The 26,453-nt window shown below is 48.1% G+C and overlaps 1 protein-coding gene across 1 annotated transcript in view; it reads right to left on the minus strand.

Annotated features, from left to right (window-relative positions):
• Positions 1-2,603: 2,603 nt before the first annotated feature.
• The window catches only part of Ptprm (protein tyrosine phosphatase, receptor type, M), a gene marked incomplete at its 5' end in the record, with an annotated part of 513,011 nt that continues 489,161 nt past the window's right edge, over positions 2,604-26,453 (minus strand). The window contains 3 exon segments of the mRNA XM_005372618.2: positions 2,604-3,432; positions 20,038-20,173; positions 25,797-25,960. Coding sequence (XP_005372675.2) covers positions 3,379-3,432; positions 20,038-20,173; positions 25,797-25,960 — 354 coding nt within the window.

The following is a 26,453-nucleotide window of genomic DNA, read 5'->3' on the forward strand; positions in this document are numbered from 1 at the left end:
TTTAAAACTACTGGCTCGCTCTTCATTTTCTACTTGTCCCATCTGTTCTTTGTTCCATTTTCTTTTTCTTCCTCTGTTTGGAAATTGAGTCACTTTTATGATTCCATTTTATCTCCTCCCTGGGCTTAGTACCCATCCCTCTTCCGAGTGTGTTTTCCTGATTGTTCTGGCGTTTACAGTATGGTCTCTACTAATCACTGTCACCTTTTACTGATGTTACACTCCTTCATGCACAGAGAAGACTCTCACAGCAGAATGCTTCTGTCCTTCCACCCTTCCCTATTTTCATTTTTTGTACATGTTGTAAACTGTATGCTCTTGCTATGTTTTACTAGTCAATTATCTTTTAATGGTATTTAAGGAAAAGTCCTCTATATTTATCCATGTAACAGCTCTTCCAGTGTCATAATTCCATTGTGTTGATGCAGATTTATTTATGAGCTCATTTCCTTTATTCTTTCAATTTCTTTACTTTGGACATTTTCTTTATTTTGACCACTGCTTTGAGAAGTATCTTTGCTGGGTATAGAATTCTAGGTTGCCAGTTCCTACTTCATTTAGTATTTTAAATTATTGTTCTACCTTCTGGCCTTCAAAAAGCCCAGAAAAAAAAAGATTGTGCTGTGACTCTTACCTGCATGTGTGTCTGCTCTCTGGCTGTTTATGGTATTTTTCTTAGTCATGGTTTTAAACAATTTGATTATGAGGTACGTTGGGGGTCTTCACGATTCTTATGCTGAGGGTTAGTGAGCTGAGCATCTTGGATCTATGGGTTTATAATTTCCAAACTGGAAATTATAAACCCATTATTGCTTCAAATTTTTTCTACCCCATGTAAAGCCACAGTTCAGAGAGACTCCAACGGTTTACTCCTGCTCTGTTTAGAATTTCTTTCTTTTTGTATGTTTGAATCATTCCTAGTAATGACTTCAAGTTCACTAACCTTTTCTCCTGCAAACGCTAAGCCAGCACATTTTGTTATCGGACTTTGCAGTAGCATCTCTTGACATCCTTCCTTAGGGTCCATCATGCATGCTCCTCCCCCAGAAGGGATTCACCTCTGCATCCTGCTGACCCACCACGCACTGATCCCAGCCCTTCACCAACCGTGCTTCTGGTTAGGGCGAGGCTGAAGGGGCCAGGTATGATGCCCCCTTCAGAGGTGGCACAGGAGGAAAGGGGTTGCCCCAGTCAGCAAGCGCCTGCCCTGGCTTCCGTCCAGCGAGGCCAGCACTCATGCTCCCAATGACCCTAATACAGGGCAGGCCATGGTGATAAGCCCAGGGATTGACTGACAAAGGTTTCCTCTGGAGAACCCCAATTATGCCTGTGCCAGGCGGCCAGGCCTGCTGTGGTTTGTGTGCCCTCCAAGACACATGGTGACCCTTGACTATCCCTATGATAGTACACGGAGGCCAGGCCCATTAAGAAGTGACCCATTGGTCAAAAAGAAAAAAAATAGGCATTAACTGTTCCTTCCATGAACCATTAGACTTCAGCAGTACATTTATCACAGCTACATGTCTATATCTATGTCCATATATAGATATATTCCCTTCCTTCTTCCTTTTCTTCCTTTTTCTCCTTTCCCTCATCCCAGTTGTTCCAAGTAATTTCTTTCCCTTAATATCTATTTCCCATAATATCTATTGTATGTTTTAGATTTCATTTACTCTTTCAGGCTTCTATACTAGGGAGACAACATGGATGTTTACACATGTGGGTCTGATTTATTTCACTGATGAGTATGGTGTCTAGTTGCATCCATTTACTTAAAAAATCCTCAAGTTAATCTTTTTTTTAATAGCTAAGTAATATTCCACCATATAAAAATACATCTTTTTTATCCATTCCTCAGTGGATGGGCATCTGGGTTGTTTCCAAGATTTAGCTATGACAAATTGTGCTGTTATAAACATGGGCGCACAGATATTGCTGTGGTATGGTGTTTTTAATTCTTCTGAGAAAATACCCAGAAGGAGAATAGCTAGGTTAAGTAGGACTTCTAATTCTAGTTTTGTGAGGAATCTCCATGCTGATTTCCACAGTGGTTTCACCAATCTACACTCCCAACAGCAGTGGAGAAGGGTTCCTTTTCCTCCATCGCCCCTCCAGCATTTGTTATTGGTTGATTTCTTGATGATACCCATTCTTTCTGGGGTGACATGCAATCTCAGTGTTGTTTTAATTTGCATTCTCAAATGACCAGCGATGTTGGCATTTGGCTGTTGTTCTTTTTTTATTATTCTCTTTAAAGAAAAAAGTGACCCATGATGGATGAAGGCCATTATGGAAGGAGGGGCCTTGAGAGCGGCTTTGTTCCAAAAGCTCCCTCATGCCCCTGACCTCTCTGTCGTGCCCCCCTTGTGCCCACTTCTGCCAAGTTGTGATGGAGCATGAAAGCCCTCACTGGACGCAGCCCCTCTGCCTCAGACATCCCAGTCTCCGGATGTCAATTTCCTTATAGATCACCCAGGCTGTGGTTCGTGCTGCAGAAACACAACATGGACTAGGACAAGGTCCCAGGTGCACCCCGCCCCTGTGGTCTGGTGTGATGGGGTGGCCTCCACCCATGCCCTGGGACACCAGGAATACACCACAAGTGGCACGGGTCGTTGTTTATTGAGAATTCACACAAGGTAAGGTCATACAATCAGTCATTTCCAAGGTTTCATAAAAATGATTGTCACTCACTGTGCTTCACAAAAATTCCTTTTAATGAATAAATAATTTGATGAAATCAAAAGTATTCACAATATAAACACAGGGGAAAGCCTTGGGTCTGTGGATCTGACCATGTTGCAGCTTCGCACTGAGTCCTCCCGAGCTTTTCCCTTGGAAACATACACATCTGACGGAAAGAGCTCCTACAACACAGCTTTGTTCAGTACATTCGCCGGTTAGTCCTGGACAGCTAGGTAAGCTTCTATCACGTGACATGTTAAAATACAAATATTAACTAAAATAATATATTATCATAATGCCAGGTAGCATTCTCCACAGAACAAAAACATACACTCAGCTGTAACAATAGGAGGATCACGGGCCACAAAAAAATACCCAAAGGTACAAATTCCTTCATAAGAATATAATTGTGCTCTTCAGTCGGCAGATGTCCACGCTGCTCTACCAAGCCGGTGACAGTGACGAGGAGGACAGTGTCTGACGACCGTATGCTCTGTGTTTCTGTCAGGCAGCAGCATGGCCGGGAGTTGGGCAGTGCAAGCAGTTTACAAACACTTCCTTGGGCTCTTAATAAGAGCCAATTATGCAAAGCAAAATAAGCGTATTGAGAAGTCTCCATCTCATTTACAGCAACACTGTGGACCATCTTGGCCTGTGGCGGGAGAGGGTTTGTCTGCAGAGCCGGTTATGCCATCAGCCAGAATTCAAGTATTCCAGGGCCACCTCGTAGCAGAACTTGTACTGATCCTGGAAAACAGAAGGGGACACTGTGAACTGTCACATGTAAACATGACCTCTAGGAGGTACTTATGCCAGATGAGGGTGTTAATTGAAGAAATCAAGCTGATAAGGATTTGGATTAGAAATGAATCAGAAAGTCATCATTTGGAGCCACAAATACATTCACTGTTTGTGACTTGTTTTCCTGCAGAGCCCGATGAAAGTGTTCTGCTATCTGTGCCGTTAGCATCCCTGGGATGTAGTGGATGACTGGAAGAGCCCCGAAGTCCAACATGCCTGTCTGGGGGTGCCACACACTTGTATTCAACTACTCTCAGGCCAAAAATACCTGAAAGGGAACTGTGTCTCTACCGAACACGGAAGTCTTTTCTTCTTGTCATCATTTCCTAAACAGGGGCTGGGGATTTAGCTCAGCGGCAAAGCGCCTGCCTAGCAAGCACAAGGTCGTGAGTTCGGTTCCCGGTACCGGAGAAAAACCAAAAAAAAACCAAAAAAAAACAAAACAAAAAATCATTTCCTAAACAATTATTGATGTAGGATTTACACTGTATTGGATGTAAGGAATCCAGAGATGACGAAGTATATGGGACAGTGTGTGTAGGTCCCACGCAAGTGGTAAACCTCTCTGAAAAATGGACCTGAGCATGCGGATGTTGATATCTGCTGGGGATCTTGGAAGCCATGCTCCATGAATACAAAGGGATGACTGTGTGTTTAGCCCTACATGTCTACTGGTATAGCCACAACCTGAGCTTCCTCCAACCTTCGGTCTCAGGACTTTCTCCACTTTGTGAGAATTTCTTAGCTACTTCTTAGTTACCATGGCCCTTCCTTGGACCCTGTTTTGGAGAAGCCCACCATGCCGGTGCAGAGGGTGAGACCAGATGAGATGGCCCCACAGGCCCCATGTCCCTAATGTGTGCTGCAGGGTCTGTGGAGGAGAGCGACGGGAGGGGGATGGCGGTGGACGCACTGTCCATGGAGGAGAGGATTGATGTGTGCACGGAGCTGGGTGGGGACTCCGCCTGCCAGCTGTCCTGGTCTCTGTCTGGGTCCTGACAGGACTGTGACTGGCATCCTCTTTTACTTGCAAGTGGACCATTTCAGATGACAAAGTATATGGACATCCATTATAACTGGGGTAAAAGAGACGTTCCAGGGAGAAGGAAAAGGCATAAAAACAGAATGTGTGAAATTCTCCGAGAAGCATCAGTAAATTCATATTTCTGTTTTTAAAATTATAAACACATGTGAATATTAATGGGTTAAGTGTGACATTTCCATGTATGTCTACAGTGTGCACTGATCAGAGCCAATCTCCCTCTCCCCGCCCTCGACACCTTCCCGATCTCCAGTAATCACCAGTCTGCCTTCAGGTCAACTTTTATTTTGAAGCTTTTTTGTGTGAAGGAGCCGTCTATTTCCATGACTGGCTTACTTCATTCAAAGCCCTCCAGTTCCCTCAGTTTTGCTGCGAAGGGCAGTACTCCACTGTGTCACTAGACCCTATTTTCTTTACCTATCCATCCGTTCATGGGCACCGAGGCTGAGTCCGTAGCTTGGCTGTTAAGAACAGCGCCGCAGTAAATGTGGTGTACACCTAACTTTTTGTTATACTGGTTTCATTTCCTTTCAAGTGGGATAGGACGATCAAATGACAGATTTTTTTTTTTTTAGGAATCTCTATACTGTTTTCCATAGTGGCTCCACTTATAATCTTGCCAACAATATAAAAGGTTTTTTCTCCCCCTGCACATCCACACGAGCATTTCTTGTCTGTTTATTTTTATCATAGCCCCTCCAGCTAGGGTGAGATGGTTTTACTGTAGTTTTAATTTGCATTTCCCTGATGGCTAAAGATATTGAGAATTTTTTTTCATGTATTTGTTGGCCGTTTACATTTCTGTTGAGAAGTGTTAAGATCATCTGCCTATTTTAAAATTTACTTACTTGGTTTTCTATGAAGTTTTTTGAGATCTCTGTAATTCTGGAAGTTAACTGTCTGGCAGGAGACTAGTTAGCAAGTATTTTGTCTCATTCAGGAGGCTGTCTCTTCACATGGATTGTTTTCTTGGCTGTTCCACCAAGCTAGAAGCTTTCCAGTTGGATGTGATCCTGTCAATTTTTTTTTTCCTGTTTCTGGGGTCCTGTCCAGAAAATCATTGCCCATACCAATGTCTGGAGGGGTTTCCTGTGTGTTTTCCTTTAATAGTTTCAGAATTTCAGGCCTGACATTTAGTTTTTTGCCTTCCTTTGAATTGATATTGGTACAGAGTGAGAGACAGGGCAAGTTTGCAATGGGTTTCTCACCTCACTATAATTCCTGCCAAGTCACTATGGCACTGCCCACTGGAGGTCATGTGCTATGGTGCTGAGCCAATATGGCGCTGGTCACTAGAGGCCATGTGCTAAGCCCCACCCTTCTTCCTCTGAGTCAAATTAGGACTTCCTACTTCCCTTTTTGTAATAGCCTATTTCTTTTTCCCATGCTCTTGCCCAATCCTGGTCTGCCACGTCAGGCGGTCCACCTCCTAAACCCCACCTCCAGCCTGGGCCTATTTAACCTTTGACCCTAGGCCAGGCCTTCAGAAGCTCCACGTACCCCTTTCCTACTGTGGTCTTCTCTGCACCCACAATAAAGGCATTTTATTCTGTTTTACTTCTCTCTGTGCTGGAAAAACCTATCAGTTTGTTTTTTGCAGATGGGTATCCAGTTTTCCCAGCACCATTCATTGAAGATTCTGTCCTTTCTCCAATGTATGCTATTGGCACTTTTGTTAAGAATCAGTTGGCCATAGATGGGCTTATTTCTGGGATGCTTATTCTGTTCCCTTAGTGTGTGCAAATGTTTCTATGCCAATAACATTCTGTTTTGGCTACTATGGCTCTGTGGTATATCTTGAAAGTGGGTACTGTGATATATATAATCTTGTTCTTTTTGCTCATGATTGTGTTGGCTATTTGGGGTTATTTGTGACCCCATATTAATTTTAGGATTGTTTTTGGTCTAATTCTATGAAGAGTTCCATTGCATTGAATTTGTAGATTGCTTAGGGTAGTACACAGATTTAAAAATATTAATTTTTCCAATCTATAGAGATAGGTATTTCAGTGTCTTCAATTTCTTCAGTGTTTGGTAATTTTCATTGCCTAAATCTTTCACTTCCTTGTATAAGGTTTTCCCAGGCATCTGGTTTGTTTGTTTTTGGTAGCCATGGTGAGTGGGGCTGGTTTCATGATTCTTGTCTCAGCAAACTGATTATTTGTGTATAGAAAAGCTACTGAGTTTTGTAAGTTGACTTCATATCCTGCTACTACAATGAACTTATTAGTTCCACAAGTCTTCTGGTTTACTCTTGAGGTCATTCTGGATAGAGAATCATATCTGTACATGGTGACAGCTGTCATCCTACTTTCTCACGTTCGTATCTTTTATTGCTTTCTCTCCCCTGGTTGTTGTGGCTAACACTTGCAGTACTATATCAAACGGGAGCAGTGAGAATGGCCAGCCTTGTCTTGGTCAGGACCTGCAAATGCTTTCTGCTTCTCCTCATTCCCTACGATGCTGGCTGTGGGCTTGGTGGAGACAGCCTTTACTGTGTTGAGGTGTATTATTTCGATTCCTGATATTCTGAAGGTTTTTTTGTCATCATGAAGAAATGTTGAGTTTTACCATGAAGGGGTGTTGAGTTTTATCAAATACCTTTTCTTGAGATGATCCTGTCTTTCTCTTTCATTCTACATGACATATTACATTTATTGATTTGCATGCAGTGACCATCCTTGAACATGGTAAGTGATCTTGGTGTGCTGGCATTGTGTTAAGCGTGTCTGAATCTATATTCATCATGGACTTGGTTTATTGTTCTTTTTTCTTCTTTCTTGTGTCCTTGTCTGATTTTCATTAACAGGGTAATGCTGGCTTCATGGAATGAGTTTGTAAGTATTCCCTCCCTTCCAACTATCTGGGTATTCCTCAAGAACTAATGCCAGTTCATTTAAAGTTTGGTAAAATTCAGCAAGGAAGCTATCTGGTCCTGCACTCTTCTACATTAGGAGACTATCACTGCTTCAATCTCATCACTTGTTTTGAATCTGGTTTTTCATGTCCTCAGGTACAATTGTGAAAGGTCATATATGCCTAGAAATTTGTCAATTTCTTTTAGTTTTTAAAATTTGTTAGCATATAGTTTTAAATAATAATCCCTAATGACTTTGTATTTCTGTGGAATGTTATAATATCTCCTTTTCCATCTCTGATTTCATTTTTTCTGAGCCTTCTCTTTTTTCTTGTTTAATTTAGCTAAAGGTTTGTTAATTTTGTTTACCATTTCCAAGAAACACTTTGTTTCATTAGTCATTTGTATTCTTTTTATAGTTTCTATTTATTTTTGCTTTGATGTCTTATTTTTTACTTTCTTCTACTGATGCTGGATTTGGTTTGTTCTTGTTTTTTTAATCCTTGAGAGGTATCATTATTTATTTGAATTTTTTCCCCATAGGTACTAATTGCTATATATTTTCCTCTTAGTACTCTTTTGCTGGATCCCATAAGTTTTGGTGTTATTTTTCCATTTTCATTATTTTTATTTTCATTTTTTTGTACCAGGAATTGAACTCAGGACCTTACACTTGCCAGGCAGGTGCTTGTGCCACTGAGTTATATCCCTACCCCTATTTTTTAAAAAAATTAAATTTCATTTTGATTTCTTTAATGACCTATTGTTCATTCAAAATTGCACTTTTCATCTCCATGCATTTGTATAACCTTTACAATTTCTTTTTTTTTTGTTGACTTCTAATTTTATTCCACTGTGGTCAGATAAGATAAAGGATATGATTTCAGTATTTTTAAGTTAAGACTTATTTTGTGGCCTAAATACATGCTCTATCCTAGAGAAAGTTCCATATACTGATGAAAAGAACGGTATTCTCAGTTGTTCAGTGGTGTGTTGTAGTCTACTTGATCTATAGTATAATGTAACCCTGATGTTTCTTTGTTGATTTTTGCAGGTGGAGATCCGGATGCTCTCTCTGCTCAAGTGGAGGGTTAAAGTCCCCATTATTATTGTATTGGTGCCTTTCTCCCTTTATGTGTAAAACATTACTGTTTGTTTTATAAGATGGGGCACTGACATTGGGTACATACATGTTCACAGTCATTATATCTTCTTGTTGAACTGATCCTTTGACTTTCATAGTGAACTTCTTGTCTCCTCTTAACTCCTTTTGTTTTAAGGTCTGTTTTATCCGATGGAAAAACAGGTTCTCCTACTTGCTTTTGTTTCCAGTGCCATCTTCCATCCTTTCATTTTCAGTTTCTCTCTGGCAGCATATTGTTAGGGGTTTAAAAAAAATAATGCATTCAACCAATCTCTATCTTTTACTTGGAGAATTTAGTTCATTTATATTCACGGTTATTACTGATAAGGATTTACTTTTATATTTTGATGATTATATTCTGATTGTTTTGTACATACATTTTTCCTCTTTTGTTTACTTTTTTTTAGACTGATGGTTTATCAACCAAGTGTTTGATTTTTTTCTGATTCTTTTTTGTGTGTGCTTTTAGTGGAATTTTTATTTTGCATACTTTCATGATGGTAGTTACCTTCTTCTCACTTCTGGATGTAGGATTCACTTAAGCATCCTTGGTAGGGCAGGTCTGGTGGTCACAAATTCCTTCCATTTTTACTTGTCTCAGAAGGACTTTATTTCTCTTTCATTTCAAATGGATAGCCTTGCCGAATATAATAACCTTGGGTCGGCAGTTACTTTGTTCCAGGATTTGGAATATGTCATTTTATTACCTTCTGGCCTATAGGAAACCTGCTAAGGAATTTTCTGTTATTAGTCTAATGGGGATATCTTTAAGGGAGTCTTAGTGCTTTTCTCTTGCAGGTTTTAGTTTTTTTGTCTTGTGCTTTGAAGATTTTGAGTATAATGTTTCACAGGGACTATTTCTGGGGGGCATGCCTTATTTGAGATTCTAGAAGCCTCCTCTAAATGGATGTCCATATATTTCCAAGATTGGGAATGTTTTCCACTATTATTTCAGTGAACAGGTTTTCTATGCCCTTAACTTTTTTGTCCTTGCCTTCAGATATTCCAGAAATGTGGATGTTTGTTCCTTTAATGCTTTTCTAAAGGTCTTAAATGCTGTTCATTTTCCTTTTCCCTTGTGTATCACTGGAGTTTTTCAAAAGACGGTTTCTTCAAGGTCAGATATTCTTCCTTCTGCCTGAAACAGTGTTTTTGCTTCTTGTAACTATCTATATCTATATATCTATATCTATATTACGTATTGAAAGCTTCATTTCCAAGATTTCTGTTTGGTTCTTTTTTCAAAATCTCTGTCTCTGGGCTGAATTTCTCATTCGTATCCACCACTGTCTTCCTAATCTTACTTAACTGTTTATGTGTTCTCCTAGACTTCATTAAGCTTTTAAAATAGTCATTCTTTTGGATTCTTTATCAGGAACATAATCCATTTTGATTTCTTGGAGCTATTGCTATAATTATGATGCTCTCTTGGAGCCATGATGTTACCTTTTTCCATGTTTCTTACACTAATATTATAGACAGCTAAGTTAGGTAGAAATATTATAGGCAGTTAGACAGGGTTAGGTCCTTGAAGAAGTCAGTGCAGAAGATAAGAAGCATTACAACTGTGGGTGGAGGCACATTCCTAGAAGGCCAGGCCCCAAGACAAAGATGAAGTGACTACACCTACATACTTCCCAGAGGGATAAACAGTAGTAATTGATATTCTACATAGGCGCCAGACACCTGGGTGGGGACTAGTCCTTGTTCCTTGACCTATCCCTTCCAGGAAAGGGCCTTGTTCTTGCTACCTGAGTTGCTTCCCCACTGGGTCAATATAACCTAAGTAGCTATACTTGATATCCTATTGATTGATCACAGGTTTGACCCACCTTATACCCACCTTGTGATTTTGCTCTATAAAGCCTCCCAGTAAGTGGAGTTGGCAGCAACCCACTTTCCAGGTCCCCTTCTGTCTCTCTTAGAAGCTATCTTTCCCTCAATACAAATCTCCTACACTTAACCTCTGTTGTTCCTTAGAATGAACTCTTCGAGTGTGGGGAACATGAACTCGGCGTACCGGGCATCTAGCGGATCGGGAGTTGCATTTCCCCTATATTATCTGGATTATTTGGAGGTTCTATCTCATCCCTAAATCACTGTCATGTTGAAATTTTTGCTTCTGGTGCATCAAGTGTCCCTGCCATGATTCCGAGGTGGCCTTCTTAGGAAGCAGCTTCTCCTGAGGCTGTGTCTTGGGAGCAGGCTGTTATCAGCATTGGCTTTATTTCCAGGCGTGCACTATGGGGAAGTCGCTCCGCTGCTTCTCTGGCTGTGATGACTGATTTGGGGCACAGTGTGTGCCACGGGGGAGCAGAGACCCACTGTCTCCGGGGGCCACGTGAGAGGGGTGCTGTAGCAGCTCAGGCAGGCGTGTGCACCCGCAGGGGGTATGGGGAGCTGACAGTGTGCTCCTCCTACCACAGGAGTGTCCGGTTTTCCTCAGGAACTGCTGGTGCTGGCTCTGACCTCAGCAAGGACCGCCGCTGTGCTGGAGCCGCAGCAAGGGAGGGCGCTGAAGCCCTTGTCCTGCAGCAGTGAGTGGTGTGGGCCCAGAGGCGCCTGGGAGAGGCCACGGGGACCGCAGGACCACTGCGTTCTGTCTCTGTCCTGACAGCAAGGTGCGAGGCACCAGGGACAGTGGTGCTCCCCATGGGCAGGGCCACTGCATGCCCAGCAGCAGGACTGCGGCTGCTGCAAGGTCCTGTTCTGAGGCAGGACTACTGTGCTGAGTCAGGTTACTTATTTAAGTAAGCTCCAATTCTGTGAGGGTTGGCTGGCTTTCCAGAAGCTGGGACGGCCAGCATCTGGGCTGACTGGTTGCTGGGACTCTTACGTTTGGAGCTAGAACATCCCTAAAAAGGCCTGTTCTTAGCTGGTGGTGTTCCTGGGCTGTGGTGGGGCTTTAGGAAGCTGAAAGAGGTAGGTTCCTGGGGTGTGCCCCTGAAGGGTGTGCTGGGATTCCAGTCTCTCTGCTTCCAGGCTGCCATGTGGTGAGCAGCTTGGCTCCCTCCTTCCCTGATGTTCTGCCATGACCCTATGACTCTGCTGACATAAACAACAGGGCCACATGACCACAAACTGGAAGCTCTGAAACAGTGAACCGAAATAAACCTTTCTTCAAGTTGTTTATCTCAGGTATTTTATCATAGCAACAGAAAGGTGACTAACACGTTCTCTTTCACTCTCCCCCTTGCAAAGGGGAGACTCTCTTCTTCCCTTGGGTGGTGCATGCTGGGGTATTTTGCTTCTCCTTCTATGGTGCTGTCCCAGGCCTTTGGAGTTCATGAGGTTCTGGTCCCTCTCTTGTCCTTTTTGTCTTCTCTCATGGTCACTTGCCTCAAAATGCAGCTCTGTACTTGTCATTTTGTTTCTTCTTTGTGGAGGAGGAAGTGAATGGCCACCTCCATTCCATCATTTTGGATGCTCTGAATCTTTCGTGGATCACAAACTCTGGCCTGAGCAAGCCCTGTGCAAGGCTCGGCCTTGGTGGGGTCAGTATGGCAGAAGAGGGGTTTCTGCACCTGTATTTCTGCGCTGTGCTCAGGGAACCATGTCTGAGGGACTCTGAATGAGGAAGGGAGATGTGAAGCTTGAGGGTGCTTCTACCTGTCACCTGCAGAGCCCAGACTAGCACAGGGGCCCAGCAACTCAAGGTTCTCTTTCTGCCTCAGCGACAGACACACTTATAACTCATGATGTCCAGCAGGACTGTCTCTGTCCCATCCCATTGGCCACAACCAAGAAAACATACCTTTTATTTTTGGTTTGGCTAAATTGAAAGTTTCCACTTTTAAATGGGCCTGCTAAATTTGTCGTTGGAATTTCCCTTTCTTCACCCACCCTCTGTTCTTTAAATACCATACTAGTGCAACCTATTTATTTCAAGACAAGGCCACTGTGTATGCCTCTCTGGATAAGGCACCTGTCTCTGGCACAGAACTTGACACACAGTTGAGAGGCAAACACTGGCCACCTAAACAACAGATGGCAGACTACAGGTGTCACAGCATTTGATTCAACTCCAACATTCAACACACTCAAGACAGGGCTGCAGCGCGTATGTACTGGTGCTGGTGGCTCCGATTTGAATGTATTCCATTTCCACAGGTTTAAACAACCTGGGTACATGTGTAACTGTCTCATCAGGTAGCATGGGACAGTCATGCATATACCACCAGCGGTTCAAGACGATGGAAGTGTGTTAAGGGTAGAGACTGGAGTTCTGAAATACCGTCTCAGTCCTCTTTCTGCACTAGAGCTCTGAAGACAATGTACTAAGCTGCCACACGATCAAGTTACCAGCATAACTCTCTCTAGGAAGGCTAGAATCCAAAGACAGTAACACGTGTTGGTGAGCATGGGCAGACACGAGAAGCCACCGCGCCGCTAGTGGGAATGTAAAATGATGCAGCCACTTCAGAAAACAGCCCAGCAGTTCCTCAAAACGCTCAACACAGACTTGCCTTGTGACCCAGCAATTCAACTAAAAGGTACATGGCCAAGCGAACGGACAGCATGTTTACACAAAAACTTACACACCCATATAGTACATTATTCGCAATATTCCCAATGATTGCCAAGAGATGAGAGGGCACTGGGCCATACAATGGAAGCTTATTAGAACGTGCTAGCACTGCGTGCTATAGCATGGGTGACTCTGAAATCACACAGTGTGAAAGATGTCAGGCCCAAAGGTCTCATGACCTATATTACATGAGAACTGGAAGTCGACGGATGCCAGGCCTGGCAGAAGGGAAAATGGTAATACACACGCAGTCTCCTCGGTGGGGATGAAATGTGAAAAGTTCGGGTTGTGGTGATGGCCGTGTTGTTCTGTGAATATATGAGAACCACTGAACTGTATGCTTTAGAACTGTATGCTTTTATGAGAGGTGAGTTCTAATTTCAATAAAGCTGTTACTTTAAAAAAAATCACCAGCAGAACAGTCCTGCTGTGGGTCCTCCTTCTGTGTCAGCCAGGGCTCTGCCAGGATGGGAGCTGGGCACACCCTGGGTGAGACACGAATTCAGATGCTGATGGCTGCGCTGCTTTCTGAGGAGCCACAGGTCTGCACATTCCTCACTGACCTAGGGACCCTGATGCCGGCCTGTCACTTCCCCTCTGCTGACAAAATGGGGTGGGGTGACAAGTAAGTTTCCCTCTGGCTTTGTCCACCTAGCATTCTGTGAATTTAGGACCTAGTTCACCTTTAAAGCAAGTCTTCTCCACGCACAAGGTCACATCAAAGCACTTAGAAGTTTCTTCTTCCCTTAATTCTTGAACTGGAAAGTGTATTCCCTATCCTAGGCAAAGTTCTATTTCTGAGTCACATCCAGCTTGTTCCTGAAGAATCCGATACCTATATCATCAGAATTTAAAGGACATAATCTGAATCTCAAAATTATAAAGGCCGTGTTTCGGATCACTGAGCTAACAAACGCCATGAGGCAGTCCGATCATTTCCCCTGTTTCTGCAAATCACAGGTTCAAATTTGTTAATGGAAGTCTGAGCTCTCACCCCTCATTGCACAAAAATGATTTTACACAAACCTGTGTGGTTAGTTTCAGCGACTGCTACGAGCCACCCTTTTAACACAGTCCAGTGCAGTTGGTGGGGACGTGAAGAGCTGACCTCAGGCTGCAACACAGGACAGACATGCAGAAAATGCCGGCTCTGCTGCTAAGAGCTGCTGCCCGGGTCACTGAAGCTGCCTCATCCCAGGTGCGGCTCTGCTTTTCAAAATGAACCCCTCCCCATCTCCTCTCTCCTAAGCAAGCTGCCCATCTCCATAGATTCTGTGATGACTGGTTTCTGAATCCGAAAAATAAGGGGAAGGGGAAGACAGACCACCAATCGCCATGTGCCATCCTCCGAGTGCCTGGGTAAGAGCTGGGAAGCTCCTTGCACTGCCACGGATTATTCCTGATCAATGGGGACAGGGCTGCCGTGGCTTGGCCAGCTCGCTGGCTGCTCGCTGGCGTAATTAAGCAATAGGTGTTGTCCCTGTGCTTCCGGAGAGAAAGAATGCTCAGGCCTGGGTCCAAAGTCCTCCCAGTCAGGGTGACGTTCCCGGTCCTCCCGACACCCCGTGCAAGGAGGACATGACCCATCATCTGTGTCCTCTCTGAGACCCCAGCTCTGTCCCTGCAGACAGGGAGGATGAAGAAACTGAAATGGAACCCGAGCCAGGTTACTCTTCAGAAGTCTCCGCTGAGGAGTTGCAGGCTAAGCTCCAGTGGGCGGCCGTGGCCTTTGCAGCCACACTGCCTGTCTCTGCAGCCAGCTGGGCACTTCGAATGCCCCCACTGCCCACCCTGAGACTCACAGGGCGCAGCACGCACCACCTACCTGCAGCAGAGCCTCTTCAAGGGCCCCCCAAGCCCTCCCCTGAGAAGCAGGGGGCCTGGCCACAGTGGAACCCACAGGCGAGCAAGAGTCCTGGTGGCCCGAGTTCACCCCCACTTCCCTACCTGCCTCCCACACGCTGTGGCCTGTGCAGGTCAGTGTCGCCGGCAGTTCTACAGGGCAGCTGGGGCCAGGGACGCCTGGACCCACACTGTGTGCTGATGGGTCGCAGACACTGTGGGGTGTAGGATTTCCTGATTCTCAGTCACAAAGGGGGCACCTTGGGCCACAGAGGGCATCAGAGGCCTGGGTCCAGGACAGGCGGGTCGAGGAGGGACACAGCACTTGAGGAAAGGGCAAGATCTGCTGTGGTTATAACACCTGGCCTGGCTTCCCTCTCTGGAAAGGGGCGGTGGCCCCAGTCCTCGCGCCTGTGTGAGAAGATGGAGAGCCAGACCATGAGCACCACGGGCTGCATGGAGGCCCTGCAAGCGTCTGGGGTCTGTACTCTCTCTCCTTTAAGATTTTAATTAAAAACTCGGCTTCACAGTGTAGTATATCACATACCACGAGGCTGAGCTTTTTAGAGCTTCCTTACTTAAATCAAAGCCCTGGGAGGGCACTGTTCCGGGCCAGACCAGACTGGATGGGCTACCCTCATACGGCATGGTCAAACTGAACTTGGAAATGAGCCAGTTTCCTGGAAAACACGAGACGCACAGCTGTAACCGTGAGGAGGGTCACTGAGAGACCAATTGCTGTGTCCTTTGTGTCTCTTGACCGCTCCTGCCCTCAAGGCTGGCCTCCTCTGCCCACCTCACACATTCTGCTTTACAGGATGAGATCTGTCTGAGTCTAGGATTGCTGCAAGAGCCAGTGACGCCTCTAACTTAAATTTGGGATAATTTCCTGTTTTGACACAGGTCAGTAGCTGGCGCTGTATTTAGGGTTGTAGACAGTCTAAGCACCCCATGATGCCCAGTGAGCCCTTGCGGCCCCCGTCCTCCACCCCTGGGGAGTACCACTTTCTCTCCTGTGTCTGAGTCTGCCTGGCTCAACACCACACAGCCATCGTATGACACGTGGGCTTCCTTCTACAACTGGCTTAACTCCGCTTTACAGATGAGAGAAAGGGGCTCAGGACGCGCTTGTGTTGTACGTTGGATCTCAGAGACAGACCGTGTCTTCTGCTTCTCTTGCACCCACGGCCCATTCAGCAAAGTCCTGTGCACAGAGCAGAGGCTAGCCACAGACTGACGGGAGCTGGGCCCGAACTCCGGCTGCTGGCACAGTGAGCCTCAAAACACTCCCACCGGTGCAGAGGGACTGGCGTTCCTCTTAGATGGGAACGGACTTTGCTTGGGAAAATACCAAGGTGAGTGAGCTTTGCAGGAAGCAAGGATGTTCAAAGACGTGTGCAGCTGGTGGCAACATGTTATGCTCCAGAGGAGGGGACTCTGGAAGGGGAAGATGGGGTGCCATGGGGGTGCTGGCACAGGAGGGGAGGAGGGAGAGAAGCCAGCTACCTGGACAGAGCAGAGGGCCTGCTGTGTGGCAGAAGACCTGAGATGACAACAGCGCCCGGTGACCGAAGCGGGGTGCCCTGCTTTGCAGACCCCCACTTCATTCAGGCTTTGGGCGAGGGTGGCCATGCTGCCTGGGGGATGCAGAGGCGGGCGTGACTGCCAGGGATCCTGCGCAGCAGCCTGAGGAGTGCTGATGATGGGGCGGCAGGCTCCCAGGCCATTCCTGGAAACCCTGGACTTCTAGCCGGAGGTTGGACTGCTCTTTATTTGGGCCCCAGGGTCTCACAGCCCAGCCGACATGGAGCTTAACCTCAGAGCCTTCAGAGCGCACACAGAGGAGGCAGCCTTGCCTGACCTGCAGAGGCATCGGTCAGGGCGCCCAGGTGTTCACTTCTGGGCACGGCCCTGGGGGCTCCCAGAGTTCCTGCCCACCCCAAGGGCTCCCTGCTTCCCCGTGCACGATCAGTTCCCAGAAGTGTCCCTGTGCTGATGAGTCCTGGGAGCCTACGGGGGGTGAGGAAGACAGGTGAGGGAGAGCTGTGGTGGCTTCAGAACTGCAGCTGGGTCTGAATCAGGGCCCCGTCTCTGATGGGGCAAGAGATGGGTAATGGGGTCAGGGACACACGCAGCTGGCCCTGCTGGGTTAAAAAAGAATCCAGTTTTGTGTTCTATGTTAGTTTGCTCCCTAGAAATGTTCTGGCTTTTCTACAGAGCCTGAAAATGAAAAATGAGATGAAATCCACCTTCAGGGCGGGCCTTCTGGATCTCCCTCGGGAGTGCCAGGCTTCAGAATGACGATGACTTCAGGGTTGGAAGCAATGCAGAGCCGTCAGAGCTGAGAAGCGAGGCGGAGGGGCAGGCTGACACCTCTTGCTGTTTTCTGCCCACCTGCCCAGCAGGTAGGACCAGGGTGGGGCTCAGCCTGTTGAGTGCTTCATGCACGACCAGTGGGGCACAGCCCGGGGCTCCCCACTGCAGTCCATCCTGACTCCCCAGCAGCCCAGGTCAGATGGACTCCAAGGCTTCCTGGAACGCACCTGTCATCCTCCAGATGCAGCGCATCCTTCCCACCGCCCAGTCTGCACTCAGACCCCAGAGGCTGACCGATGCCCGTGAGACCACGCCCCACCGCATCAGCTGGCCGGAGCTCACTCCTCCAGCGACGTCCATATGCACAAACACCAAGCTCAAGAGAGTTCACACAGGCAACAACAAATGCACAGGCCCCAGGAGCTGCTAGCCAATCCTGGAAGCTTCAAACTGACTGAAAAGAACACTACGACGTTTTCCCGTGGTCACCAGGTATTATCTGTTATCCTGCGGCAGTTAGCAGACAGTTCTCTCAGGAAATGACACAAACTTCCTACATTCTCAGCGCTGGCCTTACCCTAAGCCCGACGCTGACTGTGGGAGGTCTGGGCACCCAGGGACCCCACTTTCGGCACTGGAATCCCCTGTGACTGTAGAGGGCGCAGCTGGACAGGAGGAATAACGCCCGACAGTCAACATTAACCTTTGCGGATTTCACAGCAGCTAGCAGAGAGGGTCAGGAATGCTCCCCACGCAGACGTGTGATGACCATGGCGACAGACAAGCCCACCCACATCTGACCATCATGCAGATCTGACCATGCGTGCTTTGAACTGTCACACTGTACCCCCAAGATATGTATAACTGCTACGTGTCACGAGAAATAAAATCATTTTTAAATATGTATTTTTATCTTGGGAAAAATGGAATTACCCACAATGCCATAAGCTACTGACTTGTAAGAGACAGTGGCTGTGACCGCATGCCCCCTTCCAGGCCAGCCACCCCAGCCTCCATTCATCCCCGCGTCATTTCTGCCCGTAAAACTTCCTGAGCGATGCAAGCTGCAGCAAGCGCCCTTAGAGGAAAGGCCCGGAAGGCCGAGTCTAGTGATCTGCTTATTCCAGGTGCCGTGAGCGGGAAATGACATTTTTTTTTTTTATCAAGGGCAGCTTGAAGTTTGGAAGCCACACATCTGTCCCCGAGTCTGTGCGGTTAGGTACTGGTCACAGCGAGCATTTTAATTTCATCCTTCCTGCCAGTCTCCTTATCTGTCTGCACTGGGCCGCGTGGGCTGCAGGACTGCTCTTCTCTCCACGCCTGGCTGGTTCCAGTGAAGCTGAACACAGGACACACCTGTGTGTGTGTGTGTGTGTGTATGTGTGTGAGTGAGAGAGAGAGAGAGAGAGAGAGAGACAGAGACACAGAGACAGAGAGACAGAGACAGAGAGAGAGAGACAGAGAGAGACAGAGAGAGAAATCTCTTGCTACATGGAGGGTGCTGCAGCTGCACCCGACACACATTAAGCACATGTACCTGCTTGCTGTGGACATTCTTTTCCTCTCCCAGCTACACGGACAGCTCCCCAGGCCGCAAAGGTGTCCTGCCCCGCAGACACTGGACTGTCACCCAGCTCCTCTCTCCACGTGCCACTTTCCAAACCCTCTCACATACACCTCCGCGTCAGCCAGGGCGCTCCACGGTTTACCAAACTAAAACCCAAGAAATCCACTTGCTCAAGGGCACTTAAACCGGCAAGCTGATGTACCTGAGGTCACCTCGCTGGAACGAGGCACAGAGCTGAGACTCAAGTTTGGGGCTCCATGGGCTTCCTGCCGGGCAGGGGCGAGGGGTACAGTTTGGGGAACACAGCCATGCTGCCACAGAAGCCGATGTGGTAACGGCGACAGTCCCCCACCAGCGCCAAGCTTCCCGGAAAAGGGACGATCTGGGGACAGAGACGCTCCGGAGAGTGGCTGGTGCTGAGCGGGTCTCTAGCTGTCTCGGAAGCTGGCTGTCACCAGTCACTGTCATACCCCCGGTCCAGGGAAGCGGAAGTAACTTCCAAGCTGCAGATGGGGACCCTGGCTACAACTGCAGCCCGAACTCCTCTTTATCTCACGTACCCACGGCACACAGCACTCCTGGAACACAGCCCTCTGGAGCGCATCTCCTCGACCGCCTCTTCCTGCTCCCTACTGCCCCAGCGAGCCCGCCTGCCACGGGGGGCCCGTTCTCCACACGGAGCAGCACGGGACTGTCCTCCTTGGAGCTGCTCTTCTACTCTGGAGCCGCTGTGCTTGGCATTTCGCAGCGCCCAGAAAGATTTCATGAAATACTCCAAGGAAATAATTGTACCTCGTCCTTTGTTTCTCAACTCCTTTCATCCTTTCCTCAGAGACGGCCGCCATAATTAAAGGCAGCACTCTGGGTGTCAAGCTCAGATTCACAGCTTTGATAAATATTGGGCGATTAAGCTATTTATAAAATATGTAATTTGAAAATCTGGCATTTCATGTGCTATGATTATTTCTTCTCCGTGAAGACTAAGTGCTTAGCCACGTGGAAGGCACTGGCAGGGAGGGAAGTTAATAAGGATGTTCACTTGTGAGCTGCGACTATTTTCACATCTCAAATGAGCTGAGACAATTTCCTTACAAAAAAAAAACCAAAAAAACCAAAACCCCCAAAAAATCAAGGAGAGGAAGAGAGAGAGAAAGGGAGAGAAGTCCTACAGCAAAGCGATGGGATGAGTCTCTTCCCGTCTGAAACCAGTGTCGCTGCAAGTCGGGGAGCTTGGGTGGGGGGCAGGGGGTCCTACCAGGAGGTCCACCATGTTGGGCTTGTTGTTCCGCAGCGTCTTGACGGCGTGGAAGACGTCCACGGTTCTCTGGTGCCGCAGCATCTCACAGACGATGCTGATAGCGCAGAATGTGCCGCTGCGACCTCCCCCGTTCCTGTCACGGTAGAGATGAGAGGGTTGGCTGATGTTTGCCCTCATGCCGCGTGTCACACGCTTACTGTGGAGGCGTGCCGTCTAAACCCCCGAGAGCCAGTCGTGAAGGCCTCGGAGGCCGCTGGCGTCCACATCTGGGCCAGTTCTAGTTAAAGCAAAGGGCACAGCTGGTGGGCGTTTGGGTCACAGGTCACAGTCACAGGTCACAGGGCCGGTGTCTGTCCAGCGTTGCCTCAGCCTGAGACTGTGTTACCTGATGCAGCACCTCCCAACGTTACACCACAGCCCACAGCGGAGCATTTCTGGGGACAGAGACCTTGCCTAGTATCTATTGGGTAAACTGGTGATGAGTGTGGCTTCTGTTCAAAGGTGTGCCTAGCCATAAAAACCTACCAGCACCTTACACTTATCTCTACAACAGACAGGGTCTTGTTAAGTCATCAGATTGCCCAGGCGAGGTTCAAACTTGGGATCCTCCTGCCTCAGTCTCCCAAAGTGCTGTGATTATAGTTGTGCAACACCACGCCTGGCTTACAGGGTATTTTAAAACAGAGCTTTTTATTCTGAGCTAATTCTAGATGTGTAGAAACACCGCAGGAATAGCAGAGAATTCCCTTGTAACACCCACCTCCTCTGCTGTGAACATCTTGGAAAAGCGTGCCGTGCTACCACGTAAGCAACACTGGCACTGGCGCAGTCTTATTCAGTAAGCCAGGCCGGCGGCAGATGTCACCAGATTCTCCGTGAATGTCCTTTTCCTGGTCAGGGATCATGAACTGATTCTCATCTTTCATTTCGTTGCCACCTACGCTTCTTCCAATTTGTGACATGTCTTCAGTCTCTCTTTGTCTTTTTTTGTGGTACCAGAAATTGAATTGCCTTGCCAGGCAGGCACCTGTGCCGCTGAGCTATATCCTTGTCTTTCTTGACCTGGATCAGTTATTTTGCAGAATATGAGATGCAGAGGACAGAATGTAGGGGGAGAAAGCACCCATAGTGCTGAATCAAAGGCTGAGAAGGGACTGCACAGGGAAGAATGCACACTGCCTTTCATTTGGGCTGGTCCGCTGCCTTCTCACGAGCGGAAATGCAGCCATGCCTTTTAGTACGAAAATCATGGAAGGATGCTTCACCCTTCACAGGGTTCATGGTGTCAGTCACCCCGTTCTCGGTGATGTTAACCTTGCTCAGAAGTGAAGATGGTGTCTGCCAGGTTGCTCACTTCCAAGTTTCCATCTTTGTGCAGTTAGTATGGATCTTGGGTGAAGGTATTTTGGGTCTGTGTGAATCCTGCTTCCACTCACGGGTTCATCACTGCTTTTCACATTCATTGGTGGATCACATCTATAACAATTTGATTTTGTGTTTTCTTCCTCCTGACGTTCTACCACAGGAAGGAGGTATCTCTCCTCCTCCCTCAAAATGTATGTTTTATTTTATTTGTATCAGCGTGGACATGGAGAAAATATCTTGTTGTATGAGCTAAAATTCAGTAGCACCATATTTATTTTGCTGCTCAAGGTTTTCCAACTTTGACTCTTAGGAGTTCCATCAGGTTGGCTCCTGCGTTCTTGGGACAAATGCCTGTCCTTTTTGGAACATTTCTTACTTTCTGGAACTGTAAGACATTCCAGGCACATCCTTGTATTTCTCCTGCACCAGCTGAGCAATCAACCCCTTTTCCAAGGAACTAAGAGACCTTTCATTTTTAAAAACACAACAGTACTATCATTCCCCAAATAAGTATTACCACTTTAATAAAATCAAATTTCTACCTAGTTGAAATTTTCTTTGTGGTTCCTCATAGTTGCTTTTAAAAAAATCCACATCTAAGCTAAGTCTGCACATTGCATTTCTTTGATAAAGTTTATGCTTATATTTTGATCTGCTGTTCTTTTTCTCTTTTATTCTTGAAAAGTTATTTGTTGAAGACGTGGGTATTCGTCCTGTAGAGAGCCCCACATTCTGGGTTTCCTCTGGTATCTACCACGTTTGTGCTCTGCCCCGAGTATCCTGTAAACTGGTAGTTAGCGACAAGGCTTGCAAAGGATTCAGGAGGGATGGGTGGTTGAAAGGGTGAGTTTATTTACACAAAGATGTCTTACATGTGTATTTCCTTGGGAAGCAAACTCAGGATGACATCTCACTGGCTGTTTGCACACCCCGCCTCTTAAAGGAAGTACCTGGCAATCCTTTTGCCTACTGAAGAAACTGGGTCATGCATCTGGTTTCTACCGACCTGCAGGAGTTCTGGCTGAGTTCTTTGCCAGCGCTATGCACGGCAGACCTCTCCTCCACGGTCTTGCCTTTCACACCTTCCTGATGCCTCTTAATGATCAGAAGTGCTGCATGGTTAGGGAGATCCAGTCCCCACCATCCTCCAGTGCCAGTGTTCTGCGTCCTGTCTTAGCCAGGCTTTGGTTACCCACGCACACAGGAGCTTCTTCCACATCATCTTCTAGAAGCTCTGTTGTTTTCTCTGACATTCGGGCTTGTGATCATCTGGGAAAGATTCTGATCTACAGCGTGAGGCGGAGACCAGTGCGGCCCTGCAGGGCGGGGTGTTCGCTGGAGACCAGGTGACACAGGTGTGGCCCTGCCCCTGGATGTGTGTCCTGTTTCCACCCTTGCACTAATACCACACTGCTTTTCCATCCGCTTTCCGCCCAATGCTTCCAGTAGCTTCTACTCCATGATCTTGATGGAGTTCCAAAGCACTGGTCTCTTACTTCTATTCATTTATCCTGGCTTTGTTAGCTGGAAGCCAAGTATAAGAAAAGTGTGTGCACCCTGTGGATATCTGTGGCCCGGATCCTAGGACCATGCCATCCTGGGACCTGTGGTGGAGCCTTGCCCAGGCGTGCTCTGTCCACCACCAACAGGTGGCGCTGTGCCATACCGAATGGGCGCCCTGACCTCAGACAGAATGGCATCCTGGCAAGGCCTGGAAGAGGCCAGTTTAAACTTTGTTTCTTATAAAGAAAAAATACTTATGAATCTAAACAAAAACACACCTCTCCTGCTCTGGGTGTTCAGCAAGGAGGGCAAGAAGCAGCCCCATGGGTAGCACAGAGCGTCAGACTGGGAGACAGCCAGGAAAATGCAGGTGCCCTCCCCAGCGGGAGGGGACCTAAGGCAGGAGGGACATCAGACGCCACCACCATCTATGACAGCCCAGCAGCCCATCGTTAGAGACACCACATGGAATGGCGCTGCTCACTGGTCAGCGGGTCACACTCTTGGACGTGCTGTCTACAGGGCGTGGTGACTTAACGTGGTCTTTGGATCCCTCCCTTACTCCTGTCCTGGGGCCTCAGCTTCCTCCACTGGCACTTCCATCCTGAGCGCTCAGCTGTTGGCCCTTGTTAGACAGCTACCGATCCAGGGGTCAGACGCGTTTTGCTTCCAGATCCAGTGCTGGGGTCTCCAGGTCCCGGAGAGGCGACTGCAAACTCCTTGGAGTGCACAAGCGACATGGCTGGGGCATAGCTCAGTGGCACAGTGCTTGCCTAGCATGTGCCAGGGCCTGGGTTCCACTCACAGCGGCACAAACAACTCAAAATGAACAGATCTAATCCAGACTGATTAAAATGTCGGTGATCTCTGCTGAACTTGTATCTACTCAGCAAGGGCGACCCTTCTCTTATTCTGGTCAGAGCCTACATCTGTAGTTAGAGAATACTCTTTGGAGGATGGAGGAAGGGACTTCCAGAGGCAGACAAGTGCGGGGAAGTCCCTGAGACTCTCCCAGTGAACCCGAGTCTGTGCACAAGACACTCATGTGTTTGGGTGAGGCAGGGCAGGGCTCTGGGTGACCCTGTGTAACGCAAGGGACCAGATGGAGAGGGCCCTGTACCCTCTGTGGAGTCTGTCACTGGCTGGCTTGGTCCCCTCCCAGTGAGGCCTTCCATTGCCTTCCACGTTGCAGAGATCTCCTCTGGGCATCTACCGACACCCTGAAGAGCGACAGATGCCGAGGCTTTGAATTTCCAGGGATACTCTAAACATCATCCCTAACTGCCGTGGCTTTTTAATTGCCTGTTCCATTAAGCCAGCGCCAGCTGGATGATTAGCTACATATCACTGCCAATGAGAAAACGCAGGTGAGGGTTTGGAGGAGCCTGGTGTGCACTCTGGTGGCTCTCCACCTTGGCCGCCCAGGGAAGCACACAGAGGTCTGGGTTCTGCTCAGTTCTCAGGTGTGGGTGTGCCTGAGGTGGGCATCTTACAGCTCCCAGGTGACTCCTGCTGCTGGGCAGCTGGGCCTCACCGGCCCCCTGCCAAGGGTTCTTCCATCTTAGCCCCTGCTGAACTGCCGGCTTTGGGGTCACCCTTTCAGGACCCTGGCTCTGTGTGAGTCAGGTTTCCACCATGATAGCAAATCCCTAATCCCTTATAATCAGTTTGCAAAGAGGAACACTTTCATTTGGCTCCGGTCTGGAGTGCCTAGTCCATGATGGAGTGGGGGCCTGTGGTGGGGGCAGATGTCAGAAGGACTGCTCCCTTCACGGCCACAGCGGGGGGAGGGAGGGAAGGAGGGAGAGGAAAGGGTAGACCAGAAGGGGGAGGGAAAGGGGGAGACAGGGAAAAGAGGGAGGAGGAGGGGGACGGGGGAGGGTGAGGGAGGGAAGGAAGGAAGGAGAGGGGAGAGAGAGAGGGGGGAGGGGAGAGACTGGGACTCCGCAGACCCTCTAGGCCGAGTCCCTGAGGACCCTCCATGAACTCACCTCTAAGGCTTTTACCACTTTCCAACATTATCACCCTGGGGCCCAAGCCTTGACCTCCTGCGCTCTGAGGACAGAAACTGCAGCAGGGTAAGCAGTCCTCCCAACACGGAGTTCCCGCCCAAACCTCCCGTCCAGCCACGAAAGCCAGGAAGGGACAGGGCTTTGTGGCTCTGCTGTGTCATGCGATGGCCCTGGCACCCTGGCTGGCGCGGGAGCCCTGTGTGGCAGCATTGCTGAGCTCTGTGGATGAATCCTTCTAGCCTGGACGATTTTAAGTGGCCAACAGTTTACAGGCCAGCTCAGAAACTTCCCCAAGATGTTAACGGTTGGTTCTCAGGAGGCAGCCACGGAGCCCACCCAGGTGACTTGCGTGTGTTTATCTGTGCGTGGGTCTCAGTCCGGAGCCAAGATGACTTGTGCGGCAGGGACACACTGCCTGCTGGAGTTTGGACTGTTACCCCAAAATTCATGCACCTGAAACAATCCCCCAAGTCATGAATAGGGTTCGGAGTGAGACATCTGGGCAGTTACTCCAGCTAGATGAGGTCAGGAGGGTCCCCATGGTGGCCTTCGTGACTTCATAAGTGGACAGAGCTGAGCTAGCAAGCCCTCTCTCCAGGGGACTCCTCCACCATGTGCCACGTGGCAGCAAGGCCCTCAGCCACGCCAGTGCCTGCCCTTGACTTCCCAGCTCCCAAAACCATGCACTAGATAGACCTCCATTGTTTACCAGTGACCTGCTCAGCCCCACCCAAATGCAGAACGTGCACCTGGTTCTGGCAAAGCGTCTGAACCCTCAGAGCGGGGTCACCCTCTGCCCCCAGAGCCCCGCTTCTCCATTTACACTGAAACTGAAGGCCGAGAGGCACAGCGGAGCAGGGCGGGCCCCGCACTTACAAGCAGTGCACCACCGTGCGGCCTTCCCCGCCGTTGTACTCCTCCTGCCACTTGTCCACCTGGCGGATGAGCTTCAGGAAGGAGCGCTTGGACACGGGTGTGTCCCTGTACATCGGCCAGCCCAGGAACTGGAACTGCTGCACCATGCGGTATCCGTCTTGGGGCTAAGAGCGCGGGGCAGCAGGCGGGGAGAGCACAGAAAACAGGTGTTATTCGCTTAGGGAAGCCGGGCCTCTTCCACCTGCTGGTCTCTGCGTCAAAGCAGGAGTGATTAAAGGAGAGGTCGGCTGACTCTGAACAAAGGTAGCTTCCTCAGGCCTCGAGAATTAGGATTTTTAGTCTGGAGCGGTTATAAAGAGCCAGGTGTTTTACATGACAGGTCTGAAGTGAAGCAGAAAGCTTCCCTTTCTGCAGAAGCCAAGAGAACCTGACACCATGGTGCACTATGAGGGGGAGATGGCTTTATCTTAATTACAGGTAGAGAATCAGCTGTAACGTAGGGCTGTCTGCGAGTCCAGCGTGATACAGCTTGCACCATATTTCTCGTGAGCGCGGGATGGTTTGCTCATGGGGATGAATCTTAAGATAGCAATAGTTAATTCATCTTTAGTCATAAGGAAGTGAATTGCAGCACTCCGAGTTCATGTTGGAAAAGTG

Source organism: Chinchilla lanigera, unplaced genomic scaffold (genome assembly GCF_000276665.1).
Source record: "Chinchilla lanigera isolate Chin_1 unplaced genomic scaffold, ChiLan1.0 scaffold00001, whole genome shotgun sequence".
In the NCBI taxonomy this organism is placed as follows: Eukaryota; Metazoa; Chordata; class Mammalia; order Rodentia; family Chinchillidae; genus Chinchilla; species Chinchilla lanigera.